We start from the raw sequence: 21,452 nt of genomic DNA, 5'->3' as shown, positions 1-21,452 counted from the left end.
TTGCCAATTAAGGAAGTCGTTTTGATTGTATTTGCTACGAAAATGCTTCTGTATCAGGTTTTGTATCTTTGAACATGAGATTTGTGGCAAGACATCTTCTGCAAAGGGGAAAATGTTCACAATGTCCCTGGTGTATTAATATCTAGTCACTGATATAAATGCCAATGATATAAATCTGATTTTGGGCTGGATATATATATACTCTGCTGACATGGGTGGTGATTGGGAGGGAAGCAGGCGATGTACTATTATCAGGGGCAGACTGAGCTGGGGGGCAGGGGGGCATCTGTCCCCCGGGCCGGTCCCATAGTGGACTACCTTGGTCTGAGTCACTGGGCCATTCTGCATTTTTTTCCTTTAAAATGTTCCTAATAGGCTGCTGAGTCAAGTCTTACCCCACAGGCTAAAATTTGTCATCCTTCTCGTGAGTACTACTACAGTCCTCTCCTGAGTACTACGTCTATCCATCTGTAGCCCCATGTGGGCCGGAATATAGGTGTGGGAAATTTACTTGGGAACACAAAAGAGTAGTAGCTACGCCAGGCGTACAAGTATGTGTATGTAAGGCTGACATAAGCGTAGGATACACAAGTGTTAGGTGTATGTGTTAGCTTACAGTGCAGAAGTGACTTTACCATGTTTGTACACAATCTAATAATGTCATAAAAACACATATTAATACACTGTTCTGACTGGTACAAGTAGGGTACCACCTCCACATCCATTGTTTATTCCTTTAAGAATTAAATGGGAATCGTCTTTTCTGCAGCAGTCTGTACAGAAATGACAATTAAGTAATAAGAATAGACAGTCACTGATCAATTGATCTGATATAGCAGCGATGGTGATGAATGAAGTCCTATCATCTGGAGGTCAATCCGCAATGCCTAGGGGCTAGGTAGTGCTGCTGGTAGCCATCATCAGCTTTTAGTATTTTTGCACCAGCCCTCTAGCACCCTCAAGAGAAACGCCTCCTGTCTCCTGAAAGACTTATCTGCATAGGTGTCCACAATTGACGAACAGCCTCTCCAAGAATAAGGAGTCGTGAATTAAAGATACGGAAAAATATTGATACAAACGTGAGCATACTAAATATTGTGCACATACACAGTATGGAAATGTATATCTAAGTGATCCCGACAGTGTTGAAAATATAGCATCACTAGGGTAGGGAAAACAAAAATATGAATGTGGAAGTGTGGTGTATAGGTACGAGGGATCAGCAGTGGGCAGTAAACGGCTTCCAACTACTGCGGCACAACGGCCATTTTGCTATGAGGCCCAGAATTAACAACCAATTACACAATGAGTCAATCAGTGACTGATCTCAGACCTGCCCTCTTGCTTAGTCCGGTGGGTGAAGGTATAATTACTTTCCACCAAGGTTAGTGAGCTCTGCTGCCTCGGGGTGAAGCCGATGTTCTTGAATGAGAGATGTAATTAATTTTCATGAAAGAAATGACTTGCGTGGTCTCACTTACACCTAAGGATTTTAGTTTTCAGTGCTTATATTTGAAAAATTCTGTGTTTATTATATCTTGTTTGTTTTTTTACATGCAAGAAATCTGTGCTTTCAGAGTTAATGTATAGATATCCTATAAAAGGGTCTATTTATGAAAGTGAGAAAAGCACCCATTTTTTTTCACAGTAGAATGCTGCTCCCTATCTATGAAAGGTGATAGCTGTGACTAAGCTTCCTCATGCAAGAAATGGGTAACCCTATATAGCAAGAAAAGCTTCATCACAAGCACCTTTCAGGTCACTCCTCTTCTGCCTCCCCTTACACTAGTTCCCCTTCCCCTACAGAACCTCTTCAAACTCCTCATCCTCCCCTACAAGGCCCTCTCCTACTCTACTGCCCCTTACATCTCCAAGCTCTTCTCTAAACACACTCCCTCCCGTCACCTGTGATCATCCAATGACCGTCACCTCTCCTACCCTCTGATCACCTCATTCCACTCCAGAATTCAAGATTTCTCCTGAGCTGCCCCCTTCTACTGGAATGACCTCCCTCATTCTTTCAGACTCTCCCCTAGTCTGTGTACTTTCAAATGGGCACTGAAAGCTCATCCGTTCTTAAAAGCCTACAAGCCATCCGCCTAACCATCTCTCTGTGCTTGATTACCTTACCCTTTCTCATCCCTCATCCCTCATATGTGCTCATCTTGCCCTTGATCCCTTCCACTGATTCGCCCTTGTGCCTGCTGTCTGTTTGCCACCCTTCTGTCTCTTTACTTATTATTTCTGGTCCAGCAATACTGGTACTAGCTATTCTTGGAGCTCTCAGAGACTTGGTAGAACTTGTTTATTGTTCTGTGCTGTATACCGTTTGGTTTACGGTTTAATCTGTACAGCACTGCGGAAATCTTGTGGCGTCATATAAATAATATATGTATATTTTCCATCATACAACACACCTCCCAGTTCATGTTCTGTACTGATGTCAATGCTTCTTTTTTGCTTTAAAACAATATCAATAGTTTAGCACCTCATCATGAAGCAAACTGAAATTCTGTAAAAGTAATTTACAAACCACAAATTGTGTGAGGGTGCAATACATTTATATTTGTTTAACTGTGCCTAGTTGTGCAACTGGTGCATAAAGAAAAGCGTAGCCACAGCACGCGTTGCTCCTGACCGTTTGTGGGCCTGGCTGGAATGAGTGTTTTGGTATCAAGAAAAAACTCTGTGGATCTTACAGGGGAGCCCCCCTAATGATGTTTCCCCACCCCTTGAATCTCATTAAAATAATAATTTTGTAAAATTATTATTTTTGCATGTGGTGACATAAATAGGTGCATTCATGTGCACTAGTTGCATTCAGCAAGAAACAGCCCAATTCACATAGCTCCTCCCACAAGGTGATAAATGTGAGTTGGGTGCATTTGTGCAAGAAAAAGGTTCAAATAGCATTTGTTCTACATGAGGCACACTTTGTGCACTTTGTAAATGACTATCAGACACACAAATTGTAATGGATCATCATCATCATCATCATCATTTATTTATATAGCGCCAACATATTCCGTAGCGCTTTACAATTGGGGACAAACGTAATAAACTAATAAACAAACTGGGTAAAACAGACAAAGAGGTGAGAAGGCCCTGCTCGCAAGCTTACAATCTATGGGACAATGGGAGATTGACACATGAGGTTAAGTATACATTTTGCATCTTGGCCCAGCCAGACTGCAAAGGTAGGGTGACTCATAAGCTAAATGATCCTGTCACACAACAATGTTGGTCCGGGGGTAGTTGTCTTGTGTGAAATTGTGTAACAGGCTAAAGGTAGTGAGGTTAAGATGGTGGTTGAGGAATATTATAAGCTTGTCTGAATAGGTAGGTTTTCAGAGAACGCTTGAAAGTTTGTAGACCAGAGGAGAGTCTTATTGTGCGAGGGAGAGAGTTCCATAGAGTGGGTGCAGCCCGAAAAAAGTCCTGTAACCGGGAATGGGAGCATGTAATGAGGGTGGATGAGAGACGCAGATCTTTTGCAGAACGGAGTTGCCGAGTTGGGAGATATTTTGAGACAAGAGAGGAGATGTATGTTGGTGCAGCTTTGTTGATGGCCTTGTAGGTTAGTAAAAGTATTTTATATTGGATTCGGTAGAAGACAGGCAGCCAGTGTAGAGACATACAGAGTGATTCAACAGAGGAATAGCTATTTGCAAGGAAAATCAGTCTTGCCGAAGCATGCAAAATAGATTTTAGGGGTTTGAGTCTGTTTTTGGGAAGACCAGTAAGGAGGGAATTGCAATAGTCAATGCGGGAGATGATTAGTGCATGAATTAAGGTTTTAGCAGTGTCTTGTGTGAGATATGTGCGGATTCTGGAAATGTTCTTTAGATGTATGTAACATGATTTAGATATAGAGTCAATGTGGGGAACAAAGGATAGGCGTGAATCAAGGATTACACCTAGGCAGCGAGCTTGTGGGGTGGGATTTATGGTCATGTTATCAACAGAGATAGAAATGTCAGGTATGCTCTTGTTGGCGGGTGGGAATATTATTAACTCTGTTTTAGAAAGATTAAGTTTGAGTTGACGAGAGGACATCCAAGATGAAATGGCAGAAAGACAGTCAGTTACACGGGACAACACAGATGTCGAGATATCAGGAGAGGATAGATAGATTTGGGTATCATCCGCATAGAGATGATACTGAAAGCCAAAGGAACTTATTAGATTTCCAAGAGAAGCGGTATAGATAGAGAACAGCAGAGGACCTAGCACCGAGCCTTGTGGTACTCCAACTGATAGGGGAAGCGGAGCAGAGGTGGCTCCAGAGAAATTAACAGTTAAAGAGCGATTAGAGAGGTAAGATGAGAACCAGGATAGAACTGTGTCTTGAAGACCTAGGGATTGCAGCGTTTGTATGAGAAGAGAGTGGTCAACGGTGTCAAATGCAGCCGAGAGATCAAGGAGAATTAGGAGAGAGTAATGGCGTTCAGTCTTAGCAGTGATCAGATCATTAACAACCTTGGTCAGCGCAGTCTCTGTGGAGTGTTGAGAACGAAAGCCAGACTGAAGAGGATCCAACAGGTTGTTTGCGGAAAGAAAGCGTGTGAGGCGAGTGTAGGCAAGTCTCTCTAGAAGCTTGGAGTGGCAAGGGAGCTGAGAGATGGGACGGTAATTTGAGAGAGAGTTTGGGTCAGAGTTTTGTTTTTTTAGAATAGGAGTAATCACTGCATGCTTGTATAGTGATGGAAAGATGCCAGTAGAGAGTGAGAGATTACAGATTTGAGTTAGAGGTGAAATGAGCACAGAAGACAGGGATCTACCAATTTGCGAGGGAATAGGATCAAGAGGACAGGAGGTAGAGTAGGAAGATAAGAAGAGCGTAGAAATTTCCTCTTCATTTGTGGGGTCAAATGAAGAAAGGGTGTCAGAGGGTAGAGGGAAGGAAATGAGCTGATGGCTTGTTGAGGAAGAGGATACCATTTCTAGTCTGATCTTGTCAATCTTGTCCTTGAAGTAGGAAGCAAGATCCTGAGCACTGATAGTAGATGGAGGGTTCGGGGTGGGAGGATTGAGAAGATGATTAAATGTATTGAAAAGGCGTTTGGGGTTAGAAGCCTGAGCATAGATAAGAGATTGAAAGTATGTTTGTTTTGCAGTGTCCAGAGCATTTCGATAGGAGTGGTAGACAGAAGTATATGTGAAGAAGTCATTAGAGCTTCGAGATTTACGCCAGTGACGTTCTGCTTTACGGGACAGTTTTTGAAGATTTCGTGTTGCTTTGGTGTGCCACGGTTGACATCGAAGTCGACGTGTAGTATGAAGTGTCGCTGGAGCCACTTGATCAAGGGCCGTTGCTAAGGTTAGGTGAAAATGAGGTACTGCCATCTCAGGGGATGAGAATGTAGAGATAGGGGAGAGAAGGTGTTGGAGAGAGGTGGAAAATTGTTGAAGATTAATAGAATTAAGATTTCTACGAGTATGAGGAGGCTTGGTTGAGTTAGACAGTAGAGAGGTTAGAGCAGTGGGGGTGAGAGTGTAGCTGATAAGGTGATGATCCGAGAGGGGGAAGGGTGTATTAATAAGATTAGAAACTGAGCATAGTCTAGAGAAAACAAGATCAAGGCAGTGGCCATCCTTATGAGTAGATGATTCAATCCACTGGGAGAGGTCAAGTGAGGATGTTAGAGAGAGTAGTTTGGAAGCAGCTTTGGAAGGTGGGTTATCAATGGGGATGTTGAAGTCACCCATGATGATGGTGGGGATGTCTGAAGATAAGAAGTGAGGGAGCCATGCAGAGAAATCCTCAATAAATTGTTGGTGTGCTCCAGGGGGACGATAGATCACCGCAACACGTAGGGAGAATGGATTAAAAATGCGAATAGCATGTACTTCAAAAGATGTGAACGTGAGTGATGGGACATTTGGTAGAACTGTGTATGTGCACTGTGGGGAGAGAAGTAGTCCAACCCCACCCCCTTGTCTGCCTTCAGGTCTGGAGGTGTGGGTGAGATGGAGGCCACCATGTGAAAGTGCTGCAGGTGAGGCAGTGTCTGATTGCATGAGCCATGTTTCTGTTATTGCCAGAAGGTTGAGGTTGTATGAGAGGAAGAGATCATGAACGGAGGTAAGTTTGTTACAAACAGAGCGTGCATTCCAAAGGGCACATTTAAAGGACTTGGGAAGAGAGGGGAGACAGGTGATGTGTTTGAGGTTTGCTATAGAACGGTAGTGTTCTGATGTATGTGTGTGTGAGGAGTGTGGGGGACCTGAATTAGGTGATATATCACCAGCTAATAGAAGCAGAGTGAGCGAAAGATAGGCAAGGGGATTGTAAGATGTGTGGCTTTTTATTTTCTGGCGACAGGTGGAGGTTGTACTTGTTAGAGATAATAAATAGGACAACAGTTCATGGGTGTTAAATAGAGGTGAGTGGAGTAATGCAGGTGCAATATGAACAAATTTGTGTGTTGGTGGAGGGGTGAAAGATGACACAGTCCTAAAGATCATGCCATGAAATGAGACTAAGAAAAGCAATTTGTGAAACATTGTGATAAAAGGGGTAAAAGCAAAAAGCAAGGGTATTTTAAGAATTACCTATTAGCAGTATTCCATATAAATAGACAAGTAGTGCAGAAATAGGCTGTGGCAGATGTTGCTTATTGCTGGGAGTAAAAGCAAGTCAAATGTAGTCCAATGTTTGTCTAACTGTGCATTTTCATCCACTTTGTGAGAAAATCCCACTTAGTGCAGAAATCACACACGTCTAACCCCACATACGTCTCCCCATAGAATGAAGCTAAGATGTAGTCAGTCTAATTTAGGAATACACTACAGATGTGCTAATTGGTCAGCTAATCAAAGGAAAAGAAAACATTTGTGGGAAAGGATAGAGGAGGCCAGATTCCTATCATAAATTAGGCAGCAATAAAAGACTGTGCCAACCTAAGTTTAAACAGATAACAGTTTCCTATAACATACTTAAACACAGATTGCAGGGATGAAATTCACAGAATAATGATCAGAGTAGTAGTAGCAGCATGGATGAACATACTTAAACACAGATTGCAGGGATGAAATTCACAGAATAATGATCCATTTAAGCAGTGCAATGGCACTATATTATATCCATGACATGTATAAACCGTGATGTATCAACAAGGACCCTGGTCATTGACTTGGATAATCTTATTTACTTCATCCAAGACTTTGTCAAACACCCTGGGCTGGATTAACATAGAGCTGCAGCTCTAGTCCACCTTCAAATATAAGCGCGTAAGAGTAGTATTGAATGTGCTTGTTTTAGTTTTTTGGTCCCTGTCTCATTTCTCCTACATATTTCTCAGTGCTATACATAGGAGGTAGAAATAGTTAATATCATATACAAGATTGTCAATATTACAGGGCTGAAGCAGACCTGCAGGGGAAGCGCAGCAGGAAAAGAAGAAGGAAGTGCACCTACTTGACATCCTTGAGGTAAATGTGCATACCTCAGTATGTCTGTCCTAGTATAGGCATGCCACCTAGCAACAACTTGTGGGATTGGCAGCCCCCTTTGGGGGCATGGTCATGTGATCAGGCTTTATTACCCGAGGAGCTTGTGTCTAATTAGTTCAGATTTCCCTCTTACGAGGACAATGGAGGACGCAGTGTCAGTTAGTGCAACTGATTCTTATCTGAGCATAGCAGCTGAGAGATTTGGGTGGTCCTGCTGATTGATATTGTGCTGTTCTAACTCACAATGCCAGTGAGTTAGTAAGTCCGGGTGCTCCGGTTTCCTTCCACACTCCAAAAACAAACTAGTAGGTTAATTGGCGGCTATCAAAATTGACCCTAGTCTCTCTTTCTCTGTCTGTGTGTGTATATGCTCCAATGGGGCAGGGACTGATGTAAGTGAGTTCTCTGTACAGCGCTGCGGAATCAATGGCGCTATATAAATAAATGGTGATGATGATGATGAATGTGAAAAGTGAATTTTAAGTGACAGTCTACAACCCATATTCTTGTAGTTGTCCAATAGTTCATTCACGATGTACATGTAGTTGGCCTCTTTACTGTTCCCTAAGAATCCTCGCACAGCAGCCTTGTAGGAGGACCAAGCAGCTGAGTCGATTTCGGCAATTATTAAATATTTCATCCTTATTTTTGAGCCTACAAATATGCCTTCTTTTAGCTTTGCTTATCTTTGGAAACTGTTCTGTCGGATACCCGATAGCCTGTCCTTCTTTATCCAGAGCTTTCACTAAATGCTTCATTAGGCCCAACTTAATGTGAAGCTGAGGTAAAATGATGCGGCTCAACCAATGGAACGTACTTGACGTTTTTCTCTCCAGCAACATAACTTTCTCTTACACATAAACGCATAATAACAAAAGTTATCAGTATGGTTTACACACCCGCGGATATTAGCGGCTGCCATTACTTCGTATGTACTTCCAAACAGCCCAAAAAACTTACTCAGGAAGACATGAAATAATGACATATCAAACACAAGAAAAGAATATCACTGATTTAAAATGGAGAAATGAAAACAAAGGGCAAATCACCACTTGCACTGGTCACTGCCAAGGAGGGGGACGTATCTCCTTATGGTGATCAGCCATCAGCCAGAGTGCTGGGACACAGAGACGGAGACTCCGTCATGAAGCAGGCATAGTTGCCAATTCCGCTTATAACAAGCGGAATTGAGCTTATTTTTTTGTGACGTTGCGGGTTTTTTTTCACTGCCGCGGGTAGCTTGTTTTTGGGCTTGGACACGTTCTCCAAGTCCTCAGGCTGCATAATCGTTTTTTTTTGTATTCTTTCTCTGTCACCATTTTGTGATTGGTGCATTTAGTTGTTTTTTTTGTAGGCGGGTTGTGCAGAGAATTCCTCCAATGAAGTGGCCCTTTGTGGGTGGGCGGAGTCAGAGGAGGACGTGGAATAAATCACAGGAAGACGGATCTACAACAACCTACTGAGATAAGTGCTGTGACAGACACACGATCGCTGCACTTATAGCAGGTAACACTGCTATATAACACCCTCCCTCCCATTCAGTAAGCTGCTCATGTCAGAAGACTGCTTATACTGTTATATCATGGGGCTGTGTGGGATAGACATACCAGTGTCCTAAATTACAGCATTTGTGTTTTCATTTGCCCTATCAGTGTATAAATGTGTCCTCTTGTGTTTATAAAGGTTTTCTAAATGGAGATTCAGTGTAGAAATTAGTGTTATAGCAAAGGACGGTCCCCTGTAAGTTGGGCTTTTTTGGGGGCTTTTTAGGATTGGTTTGGGCTTGTTTTTCACTAAGCGGTTGCTTGTTTTTCATTTCAGAGTTGGCAACCCTGGAAGCAGCCCACTGTGAGAACACCCCCCGAATACCGGTGGTCATGGTACAGTCCGGGAGCTTCCTGCTTACTTCCTACTCTGCGCAGGCAGAAGGGAGTCTTGCCAAGCACTTACTGTGATTAAATACTTTACTTTTCAAATTTAAATTTTTCAAAATATCTCCTAAACCATACATGATATCAAAGTTATGAAGGTATATCTGGATTCTGCACACAAAATTACTTGGAAATTGATATACATTATATCATGTCAGGTGCAAAACGGCTGTTGAGCAGTGTTCTTTGAATATAAGTCCCTTATTTAGATACCTTTGTTCCATGTGCAATTATTTCCTCTCAGCTTTGAATGACGAATGAACAAGGCTTTAATCTTAGACTAATGAGAAGCGGAAAGAATTTCTGATATAAAATAAATCTGCGTCTCTTTATAAATACTTCACTTTAGAAGTTTATTTTCAAAGATCTTCTGATAAATTTTATACATATATACAACCCTGGATGACACAGGAAAACAGCATGCACCCATCTAAGGGAACTGACAATGTTATGTCCTTGGGTCACTTCTGCATACGGTTGTCTGGTTATATTAATCACACTGCCAGGGCTAGTCTGCACTTTTAATAAAAGAACACCTTACTATTCACACTCCCGCCCGCTCCCTGCGCTCGGCCAATGACCGTCGCCTCTCCTCCACTCTGATCACCTCTTCCCATTCCAGAATCCAGGACTTTTCCCGTGCAGCCCCTCTTCACTGGAATGACCTCCCTCGCTCCATCCGTCTCTCTCCCACTCTGTGCTCCTTCAAACGTGCACTCAAAACTCACCTCTTTCTCAAAGCCTACCAACCATCCACTTAACCCCTATCTCCTCCGCTCATTCTCCCCTCTCTCCCATTGCCTCAACCGGCTCCTCTTGTGCCTGGTCTGTCAACCCTCCCTTAGGATGTAAGCTCGAATGAGCAGGGCCCTTCTCCCTCCTGTCTCCTTACCCGTTCTTCTGCTCCGTGTCTATTGCATCTGCCTGCCTGGAGTTTCTGAAGTATTGGTACTTTTTGTTTATTGTTCTGTACTGTTATACCCTGTATAGTCTACTGTTTGTACTATGTGCGGCACTGCGGAAACCTTGTGGCGCCTAACAAATAAATGATAATAATAATAATAATAATATGCTTCCATCCTAATAATCTGATTGCTCCATCCTGCTTGAGAGGTTGGGAGGGAAAAACATGCAAACATTACGTTTAATCAGCACGAAACACTTTAAACACATTGATGTGGTGCACAGTAAACTACACAACCCTTATCTTTAGCTGGTTTTCAGAGATTTAATTTGTTGTGCTTTTTTCTGCATCACACAAGACATTGATTTTAGATTATAAACGTGCTTTCATTTGTACAAAACAGTGTAATCTCTTTACAATACTTATTCCTAAAGGTAGGCAATGAGTACAAATAAATAAGAAAACTATTTTATGTAAATGTAATTGCTCTCTCCCTTTGTATTAACCGGTTTTAGAGATAATTGAGACAAAAAAGATTAAGATTATAATTTGTCAGTATAAATCCAGACGTTTCACATTCATTGTTGCCTGTGACATGGTCACATTATAGCATGCTTTTTATGATTATTATCTCTGCGTTAATACCTTCAAGAGCAAATATCCTTTCTCCCAACGACTCGACAATAGTGGAAAGAGCCAGTTCTTCCGAGACGTTAAAGAAATGTTTTTCTTTTGGCTCGCTTGCGATTGATAGTATCTCTTCCACCAGTCTTTCTGTGCTTATATTTCCTCTACTGTAGCTTCCAAGAATCTAAGATGATAACAGATTGCTATGAGACAAGTAAACATTTGAAATTTGTATATTCAATAATATACAGGGCCTTTTTTGTAAGAATAAAGGTGCCGGAACTCACATCACGTAGTCAATCACTGTACACACACACACGTCAGTTGTGTATCGAAACATAACAGTCACCACCCGCAGTAAGCACTCAGCACGCGACCACACGACCAATCACAAGCTGAGTAGCGCCACAAACCGAGCAGTGTCATCACAACCAGCCAGGGGCGGATCTAGAAATGTTTTCTACCCCGGGCGATATACGGAGGGCGATTTAAGCCCCGCCCCCTTTCTAACTTCTAAGGCTGCCGGCGGCTGCACAGTATGTGCAGGTCCGTTAGGCAGTGATAATGTGCTGTCCCGCTGCTCTGATTGTGTTTAAAACACAATCAGAGCAGCCGGGCAGCACATTATCACTGCCTAACGGACCTGCACAGTGTGCAGCCGCCGGCAGCAAGCCCCTGCTGGGGGGGGGGCGATCGCCCCCCCCCCCCTGGATCCGCCACTGCAACCAGCGCGAACGATGACACATGCATCGAACGCGACACACAAGCAGCCCGCATGCACCGTTTTAATGATTTTGCCGCCGACTTGCTACGCTCGACAGGGCGATTTAAGTCCACGTGAACCAAACATCAAATGTTCAAAAGTTACTTTTAAAAGCTGGAAAATCCGTTGAATATAAGTGCCGGAACTCTGTTCCGGTGAGTTCCATGACACAAAAAGCACTGATAATATATATATATATAGAGAGAAGTTGTGTTGGTGTGGTTGGCAGTGGAGAGAAGCAAGAGTTATCTTTAGCCAAAATTGTGGTTTCCGCCTTTACATAGACAGAAAGAGTAATTTACAAAAATTGAAAAGTGCAGGACCACTGTGACAATGCCATTTTGCGACATCGCACACTTATTTTCACAAAACTGCATCCATTTTTGCATGAACCATATCGATTTGCAAGCCAAGATGGCATTGTACCTGTGGGTGCAAGGTGTACCAATGTATGTTGGGATAAACTATGCAGATCAAGGAGTTCCTGGCTATGTGCAGGCTAGGAGCTAGGTCACCTAGTGTTATGTACCCAAAATCAAATAATTGCCAGGACTTGATTTTAAAGGGCGGAGTATTTAGGGGGGTGTTAGCTGTACAACAGCGATTTTCAGAGCGGGTTTTAGCTGCAAAAGACATTTTGGTGGTGAAGAAAACCAGGTATTGGCCTATACTTTAAATAGGATGACTTTTGTAACTTTCAGGTGCACTTTGTCTACATTTTCCAATTACTGATTAGGGGAGTACAGACCCTCAACGGCTGGCAGCCTCCAGTCACTAAATATATACCCTGCGGTGAAAGTTCTTTGTTTCATATTGATTATTGCACTTTATATGAAATAGTGCAGTTCTGGGGAATTCCAACAAATATATAAGATAAAAAATTAAAAAGATATATAAATAACAGTTTCCTGAAAACTCTTATGCTCAGCACACTCTACATAATTTGTATCAGTTGATTAACTTATAACTGTAGATTGTACGCTCCTTTGAGCAGGGCCTCCTCTCCTCCTGTTCTCCACCACCTTAACTCTGCTCTCCAGCTCCTTGTCTCCTCCGTGAGGTCCTCCTGCCCTTCTGCCCCTCTAGCTTCACCGCTGGGGGCTCTCACCTTTCATCTAGCTGTACTTTGAGCTTCTGAGTTACTGTGCTTTTTGTTAACTGTACCGTGCTGTCTCACCCTGTATCGCGTCTCTGTATGTCCCTGTACGGCGCCACGGATACCTAGTGGCGCCTTATAAATAAAAATTAATAATAATAATAATAATAATAACTGAGAAGTCAGTGATGTCAGATTGTATACATGACGTACATACTCAGGGCCTTATTTAGAGTTGTATGTACGCCAATTTTTGGGCGAAAAATACAAATTTCTGTATATAGATTTATGCATATCGTAGACTTGTGCCCCCTTAATCCTGGAGAGGTTGAACAGGGGTAAGTAGCATGGGAGGGTAAGCGTAAGCTGGATACAGTTCCCATAACTGCAACATATTTAGACATGGACTCATCTCCAGATACGTCTCTTAGTAGGCGTATCTCCAGCGGGTCCCGGGGGGCCGGCACAAAGATATGTGAAGATGATGAACATCTGCAGCACTATCTAGCCCAGGTCTGGTGAACCCGTGGCTCTTCAGGCATTGTGAAACTACAGGTCCCAGCATACCTTGCCAGCTATAGGCTGGCTATCTACTGGCAAAGCATGCTGAGGCTTGCAGTTTTAAACCTCCCGGGGAGCCACAGCTTGGCCAGGCCTGATCTAGACATTTCTGATTGACTGTTAGAGTATTGACCTCTCCACCAATAGGTCTTAATTCAGTAGCCTTGTGGCTATGTTATAACAAGCCGCCATCTATTTGCATTTATTATTCGTCAGCTCCATTTGTACAACTACAGGAAAGTAATTTCCCTTTGGATTTTTAAACTACCGATGTGGGAGTGTTTGTATTATATTGTGTACAAATAGGAGAGCGTGACTTTCGCAGTTACTATTAACGCTGCCTTCACGGTGATCTCTACATGATCATTAGGGGTTAGTGTACACACATGAGTAGAGACAAGGAAAACAAACACCCCCTTGAAGGTTTATAATGTGACTCCTTCTTCCCTTTAGTGATTGTTTTTTGTTTGCGTCACAACCAGGCTGCCAGGCCGCAGATGTGGGCTATTAGCCAACAGTCATTACAGTATTACATGAGAACTATTGAGACATTCCAAATCTAATAGTAGATTTATTGAGCAGTGAATATTTCTTTATCAAAAAATCTAATAATTATTACCGTTAATTTTATCTCCTTCCTCCAGGGCTCTATGTACTCAGCTGAGTAGAGACAGGAAAAAGAAACATCCCATATGGTATATATGGTAACTCATCCTTCTTTTTTGTGTCTTTTCCTGTCTTTCATCTGAGTAAGGTAATTGTGTGTATGTCATTGTAGAGTGCTTTGTTATGTTCTACCAATGTGGAATTAGCGACTTCAGAATTAGACAAACCTTTTGTATCTCGATGAGGTACTTGATGCTCTGACATCTTATAACCTTGAGCCTATGTAAGAAGTATCCTTCAAATCATCATCATCATCAACATTTATTTATATAGCGCCAGCAAATTCCGTAGCGCTTTACAATTGGGAACAAACATTAATAAGACAATACTGGATAATACATACAGACAGAGAGGTAAGAGAACCCTGCTCGCAAGCTTACAATCTATAGGACAATGGGAGTTAGAAACACAAGGGCATGTGCTACATCATATTGCACAATGGACCAGCCAGACTGCAAAGGTAAAAGTACTGAGTGGGCTATGTGTGTTGCAATGTTGGTCAGAAGGTTGTTGTCTTGCGTTAGCAGTGTAGAGGATGGTAATAGGGTAATCTAGGGAAATTAAGATGATGGTTGAGGAATATCATAACCTTGTCTGAAGAGGTGGGTTTTGAGTGAACGCTTGAAGGTTTGAAGACTAGAGGAAAGTCTTACTGTGCGTGGGAGGGAATTCCACAAAGTAGGTGCAGCCCGGAAAAAATCCTGTAACCGAGAATGGGAGGATGTGATGAGAGTGGAGGAGAGACGTAGATCTTGTGCAGAACTGAGGTGTCGAGTGGGGAGATATTTCGAGACAAGTGAGAAAATGTATGTCGGTGCAATTTTGTTGATGGCCTTGTATGTTAGTAGAAGAATTTTATATTGGATTCGTTGAAATACAGGCAGCCAATGTAGAGACTGACAGAATGGCTCAGCAGAGGAATAACGGTTAAGGAAAATCAGTCTAGCCGCTGCGTGCAAAATAGATTGTAGGGGTTCTGACTTTGGGAAGACCAGTAAGGAGAGAATTGCAATAGTCGATGCGGGAGATGATGAGTGCATGAATTAATGTTTTTGCGGTGTCTTGTGTCAGATATGTGCGTATTCTGGAAATGTTCTTTAGGTGTATGCAACATGATTTAGATATAGAGTTGATGTGGGGAATAAACGACAGTTGTGAATCAAGGATTACACCTAGGCAACGAGCTTGCGGGGTGGAATTTATGGTCATGTTATCGACAGAAATAGAAATGTTAGGCAGGAAGCTTCTGTTTTTGGGTGGGAATATTATTAATTCAGTGTCACTCACCGGACCGTGAGTGCCTCTTCCCGGACATTTAGGAACCGTGGCCGTCCGCCATCCTGAGGGTCTGCGCATGCGCAGCCCTTTTCTATACTTCAGTGTATACTCCTTTAACTTAATTGGCAGATCAGGCAACCTCCCTATATTAAGCACCTGTGGTCACCACCACGTTGCCTGATCTTGGAGTCTCATTCCTCATGAGTCTCTGAAGGTGTTCCTGTATTACTCGTGTATTCAGCGCTGCTGATTCCTGTGGTTTCCAAACCACTTCTACTACTGTGGTTCCATACCACTTCCACCATCAACTGTATCATCATGACTGTTTGCTGATTCCTATCCGCTGCCTCCGTGCACTACAGTCTTCTACACCACTTCAACGTTATTTTATATCAATGTGACTGTTTGCTCATTGCTATCCGCTGCCTCCGTGCACTCCAGCTTTTACCTCACTCACCTGCTTCTCATCAAGTCTGTTTGCTGATTTCTATCCGCTGCCGCCGTGCACTACAGTCTCCTGCTTGCAACTCGCCTGTGTTCAACATCGTGACTGCCAGCTGACTACTATCCGCTGCCTCTGTGCACTACAGGCTCCTGCTTGCAACTCGCCTGTGTTCAACATCGTGACTGCCAGCTGACTACTATCCGCTGCCTCTGTGCACTACAGTCTCCTGCTTGCAACTCGCCTGTGTTCAACATCGTGACTGCCAGCTGATTACTATCCGCTGCCTCCGTGCACTACACTCTCATCTCATCTTTGCTGTGACTTCCTCGAGACTGCCGCTTTTCATTACCATCTGCTACACTTCGTGATCTACAGCTCCTGCCCTGCGCTGCACTCCTGTTTCCCATCGCTGTTGGTTCCTGTGGTTGCTACTGGTTACCTCCGTGTGCCGCTGAGTCCTGCCGCTGTGGTCAGCGCTATCGTCCATCTCCTGCTGATCCACTCTCCACGCCTTCACGTGTTCCACTGGTCTCTACCCTCCTGTCAGCATTGGATTTGTATCTCTCCTACTACCCTCTGCTGGATCATCTCCATTCTCCTGGGTTTCCTATGAGTCCAGTTCCACGTGTTGCTGACTCCTGTGGATTCGTGTCCCTGTCGGTCTACTCACCTGTGCGCTGCACCTGCTAGACCGCTGCTTCACCTATCCAGGGACTTTCTATCCAGCCGGCCTCCAGCCGCTCAGGTACCGCTGCAATCCCATCTGACTGCTACTGCTGAACCACGGTATGCATACTTCTCATTGACTGTGCTGTGTATTGCATATCTTGCTGGACTGTGTTTGGTTCTCTCTGGAGTCTGCTATCCGCTGAGTCTATTGCCATCATTGACTGTGTTATCATTGTGCTGGACTACTTCAAGAGACTTTCTAGATTGCAGACCTGATCAGTCATTTACATATATATATATCTATATTGTGCATATTACTGTGGATCGTGTATAAGGTGCCTGTGTATATCCTGTGTTGCAGTCTTCCCCCGTGCACCTCCTCACATATATATTCAGTGGTACAACTTGCTGATGTCAGACCACTGATCCCTGTTTCCGGTATCACCTGTTCCATTATCCTCTCACATAGCAGTGGTACAACTTGCTACCGCAGACCACTGACTACCTGGATACCTCCACTTGGATTCCATTCCTTCACTCAGACAGCGGTACAACTTGCTACCCGCAGACCGCTGACTCTCATCACCTCCTTGTTTCTGTTGGACATTCCTCCTCACTATAGCAGTGGTACAACTTGCTATCGCAGACCACTGACTACCTTCACGTGTCCTTGTCCATACAGTTCCTTGTGTATCATTACCTCATTATTACCAGTGTTGCTAGTCATAGACTTTCCTGAGCATCTCATCGGCCATCATTTCATGTTCCGTGATCACCCAGCTACCAGAGTACCCTATTACCATCTACATTGCTCTGGTAAGCCTACCATTTGGTGATCCCTGGGTAAAGACTCCTAGTGCCCGTGACATTCAGTTTTTGAAAGATTGAGTTTGAGTTGGCGAGAAGACATCCAAGATGAAATGGCAGAAAGACAGTCAGTAACGCGAGACAACACAGATGGTGAAAGATCAGGAGAGGATAGATAAATTTGTGTATCATCCGCATAGAGATGATACTGAAATCCAAAGGAGCTTATTAGTTTTCCAAGAGAAGTGGTGTAGATAGAGAATAGCAGAGGACCTAGGACTGAGCCTTGTGGAACTCCAACTGATAAAGGAAGCGGAGCAGAGGTGGATCCAGAGAAATTAACACTGAAAGAGCGATTAGATAGGCAGGATGAGAACCAGGATAGGACAGTGCCTTCAAGACCTAGGGATTGTAGCGTTTGTATGACTGACATTTAGGGGGGAACTCAATTAGCCATTTTCAGAGACACTACGCGCACAGAGATTTCATAGCAATCTCTGCTCATTTTTCCTTGCACATCTATGGGGTAGGAGATGTCTACCGTATTTGCCAACAATGTGCGCTTAAATTCTCAAAGACACCAAAGGGAAGAGTGACTTTATATGCATTCCAGGGAGGGGGGTGTTTAGTTTAACTGTTTTTATTCAGCTGACTACAGAGCTAACCCGGTTGTTACGGCTGCCATGAAGTCTTTTAAGGAAATAAAATTAACTGTAATAATTATTCTATTTTGGCTTAAGCATAGTTACTATTTTAATAGTTCTCTTTTAAATTCTCAATAAATCTACTATTAACTTTGGAATTGCTTAATAGTTCTCATGTAATACTGTAATCACTGTTGGCTAAAAGTCTACATCTGCGGCCTGGCGGCCTGGTTTGGAGACAAACAGAAAACTATCACTTCTCACACAAATACAAAATAAAATGAGTCTCACTTTCCAAAACTGTAGATGTAAAGATAGATTGTAAGCTCTCAGGAGTAGGGACCGTCCCACTTTTATTTCACATTCGCAATCATCGTATTGTTATTTTGCTGTACCCCCACAAACCAGTGCTGTACATCACGATAGATAGATAGATAGATAGATAGATAGATAGATAGATAGATAGATAGATAGATATGAGACAGATAGATACAAGATAGATAGATAAACGATATGAGATAGATAGATAGATAGATAGATAGATAGATAGATAGATATGCAATAGATATGCGATAGATAGATATGCAATACACAGATAGATAGATAGATAGATAGATAGATAGATAGATAAATATGAGATAGATATAAGATAGATAAAAGATACATAGATAGATATGAGATAGATAAATAGATAGATAGATATGCAATAGATATGCAATAGATAGATATGCAGTACACAGATAGATAGATAGATAGATAGATAGATAGATAGATAGATAGATAGATAGATAGATAGATATGAGATAGATAGATAGAAGATAGATAGAAGATAGATAGATATGCAATAGATATGCGATAGATAGATAGATATGCAATACATAGAGAGATAGATAGATAGATAGATAGATAGATAGATAGATAAATATGAGATAGATATAAGATAGATAAAACATACATAGATAGATATGAGATAGATAAATAGATAGATAGATATGCAACAGATATGCAATAGATAGATATGCAGTAGATAGATAGATAGATAGATAGATAGATAGATAGATAGATAGATAGATAGAAAGATAGATATGAGATAGATAGATAGAAGATAGATAGAAGATAGATAGATAAATATGAGATAGATAGATAAACATGAGATAGATAGTTAGATATAGATATGCAATAGATATGCGATAGATAGATATGCGATAGAAAGATAGAAGATAGATAGATAGAAGATAGATAGATAAACAATATGAGATAGATAACCGATATGAGATAGATAGATAAATAGATAGATAGATCTAGAGAGAAAATACTCACAGCAATTGCATACTTTTCAATGCTTTCTTCTTCACATTTGTCATTCACGCTTTTCAGCAGGTAATTATCATGTGACTCGCCGTCTGTTACAACCACCATAACTTTCTTTACCCCTCTCCGTGCCCCTCTTGGTTCACTAAAAGCCTCTTCCCTGAAATATACAAAACAAGTTGCATGTATGAGCTTTGTTAATAGAGCTACACCTGACATCACACAATTCCTGCCTGAATTTGTCAGGAACCTCAGATCACTACTTTTCTCTGTTGGGAGACCCTGCTCCTTCCACTATCTATCTCTCAGTCTGTGCTCCACATGGTCTCAGTGGGTCCACATGACACCTTAGGCAGTTTGTGAGCTGGAGAATTTGTCTTAACGTAAATGTGATTAGGATAAGCACGATGGGCATGATTTTATTTCAGAGACACAGACAAACTTTTCAAGTCAGACCTTTATAATAAATACATTTGAATATGTTTCTTAAAAGTTTAGTGACATAATTTCTGCTAAATTGATAAAACATGATTTCCTGTATCTATATCAATCCAAATATAAATATATGTAACAACCAACAGCAGTAAAAACCACATCCTGAGCTGGTTTAGAGTTTTATGATGGTGAAGAGGTGTTATTGACTTATATAGAAGTTTTTTGTTTCTAATTGGTTTTGTTCCTAGGTGTAGGTGGAAGGTGGTTGGTTATCACAAGTGCTCTGTCAAGTCATACAGTGAAGGTGGTCTTGCAACTTATTGAACAGCAGCACAGCTGGTAAATTAAAGACACGTCACCGGGCACACATCCATAAAATGGACATGAACCAGGCAATGGGTAACCACAGTTCTTCCCTAAGTCACTATAATAGATTAAAGGTCATTTACATGCAGAAAGCATGTACGATTCCAGTTAACCACAGACTAGACATCTCCTATAAAGTATTGTGCCAAAATACTAATGCCCACATATAGCACTCTTATAGAGGACACACTATATATATATATATATATATATATATATATATATATATATATATATATATATATATATTGCTTCTGACCACTACCAGATATACTGTCCTATAGGGGAAATACTGTTACATAGGGTTATTTATAAACCACAAAAAATGTAGACACAGGTTGCTTCTTTATTTTCGCAAGTCTGTCTATTTGTTCATCTAATGCATTTCAAGGTGCATCCCCACAGCCTGGTCTTTGGAACTGCCCATGGAAAGTTAATCAGCCCCTAGCTTTGCAGGTTTGCCGATACACCTGAAAATAAGGTTTTTATTACATTGGTCGAAATGCATCGTTTTCCTCTATATCGCAGAAGTGCAGCTGGAAGTATAGGACAAGACTCCGATGTCTGGCATGTCAGAAGTAGGGAGAAAATGAAGTCCTTTTGTGGGAAGAAAACGACTGTGTGACCCACTGCAAAGCTAAGATCCTCCATTAATACCCCTTTTTATTATCTAAATATTATCTTCCCACATCACATTTTTGCATTTTGGTTTAAAAGTAGGACCACTCATGATTGTAATCTGTACTCAGCAGGAAGGCCCCTGCTCCGCCTAACTTCTCCCATCAGTTGGTGCAAATTATTGCATGTGCAGGCGCCTTTATCTTAGTCCTGCGCTTTGCCATTAAATTGGTGCATTTGCACTGTGGGTTTGCAGTTTCATAAATTAACCTTATCACTTTCCTTTAATGGCTACTTGTAATTTTTAAGTTTGCCGTAGAACATGTAGGAAATTCTCATGTGCAAAGTGATATTACGATGAGACTCTGTTTAATATTGAAAATCAAAAGCAAAAAAAGCAAAGTTATTTTACCCTGTCTAATGCACAGAGTAATCTGTTATCACTTTAGATTTCTAGTTAATACAATAAGAATTGTAGTACAGGGAAATTGGACAGAGATATATTGTACATGGAAAGTGAATCAATAGAAAAACAAGTATTTATTAATTACACGGAAAAAAACATGGACCTTGCCCACCTGTCATTCCAGGGAGTTATCTTGACAGGTGGGAAGCTTGCTCAAGGTAACCAAATTTTTGATATTGCATGTTGGCTCCTTTACCTCCTTCCCCCTCCTATCCCAATCCCACCCACATCTACTTGTATGATATACCTGTCAGTGTTCCACCCCGCGGTAAACCTGCTAATCTCAGAGTCTGAGACATTGGACTCAAGTTCCGTGTTACAGAGGCTCTCTCTAGGTCCCACGCAGGCTGGCGGAGGGGTAGTCACTGTGCTTCCTGGGGCTCAACTCCATTCTGACTGCCCCTCATCTT

At 42.0% G+C, this 21,452-nt stretch overlaps 1 protein-coding gene across 2 annotated transcripts in view; it reads right to left on the bottom strand.

The window, feature by feature from the left end:
- Positions 1-21,452, bottom strand: part of ITGA1 (integrin subunit alpha 1) — a 131,104-nt gene that overhangs the window by 54,846 nt on the left and 54,806 nt on the right. For both annotated transcript variants that reach the window (XM_075183947.1, XM_075183936.1), the window contains exons 8-9: positions 19,167-19,317; positions 10,936-11,101 (exon numbers count right to left, since the gene is read on the bottom strand). In XM_075183947.1, coding sequence (XP_075040048.1) covers positions 10,936-11,101; positions 19,167-19,317 — 317 coding nt within the window. The remainder of the gene's footprint in view (positions 1-10,935; positions 11,102-19,166; positions 19,318-21,452) is intronic.

This window comes from Mixophyes fleayi, chromosome 1, assembly GCF_038048845.1.
Source record: "Mixophyes fleayi isolate aMixFle1 chromosome 1, aMixFle1.hap1, whole genome shotgun sequence".
Classification (NCBI taxonomy): Eukaryota; Metazoa; Chordata; class Amphibia; order Anura; family Limnodynastidae; genus Mixophyes; species Mixophyes fleayi.
Note: the sequence above shows the minus strand (reverse complement) of the source record. Positions and strands in the feature narration are given on the sequence as shown.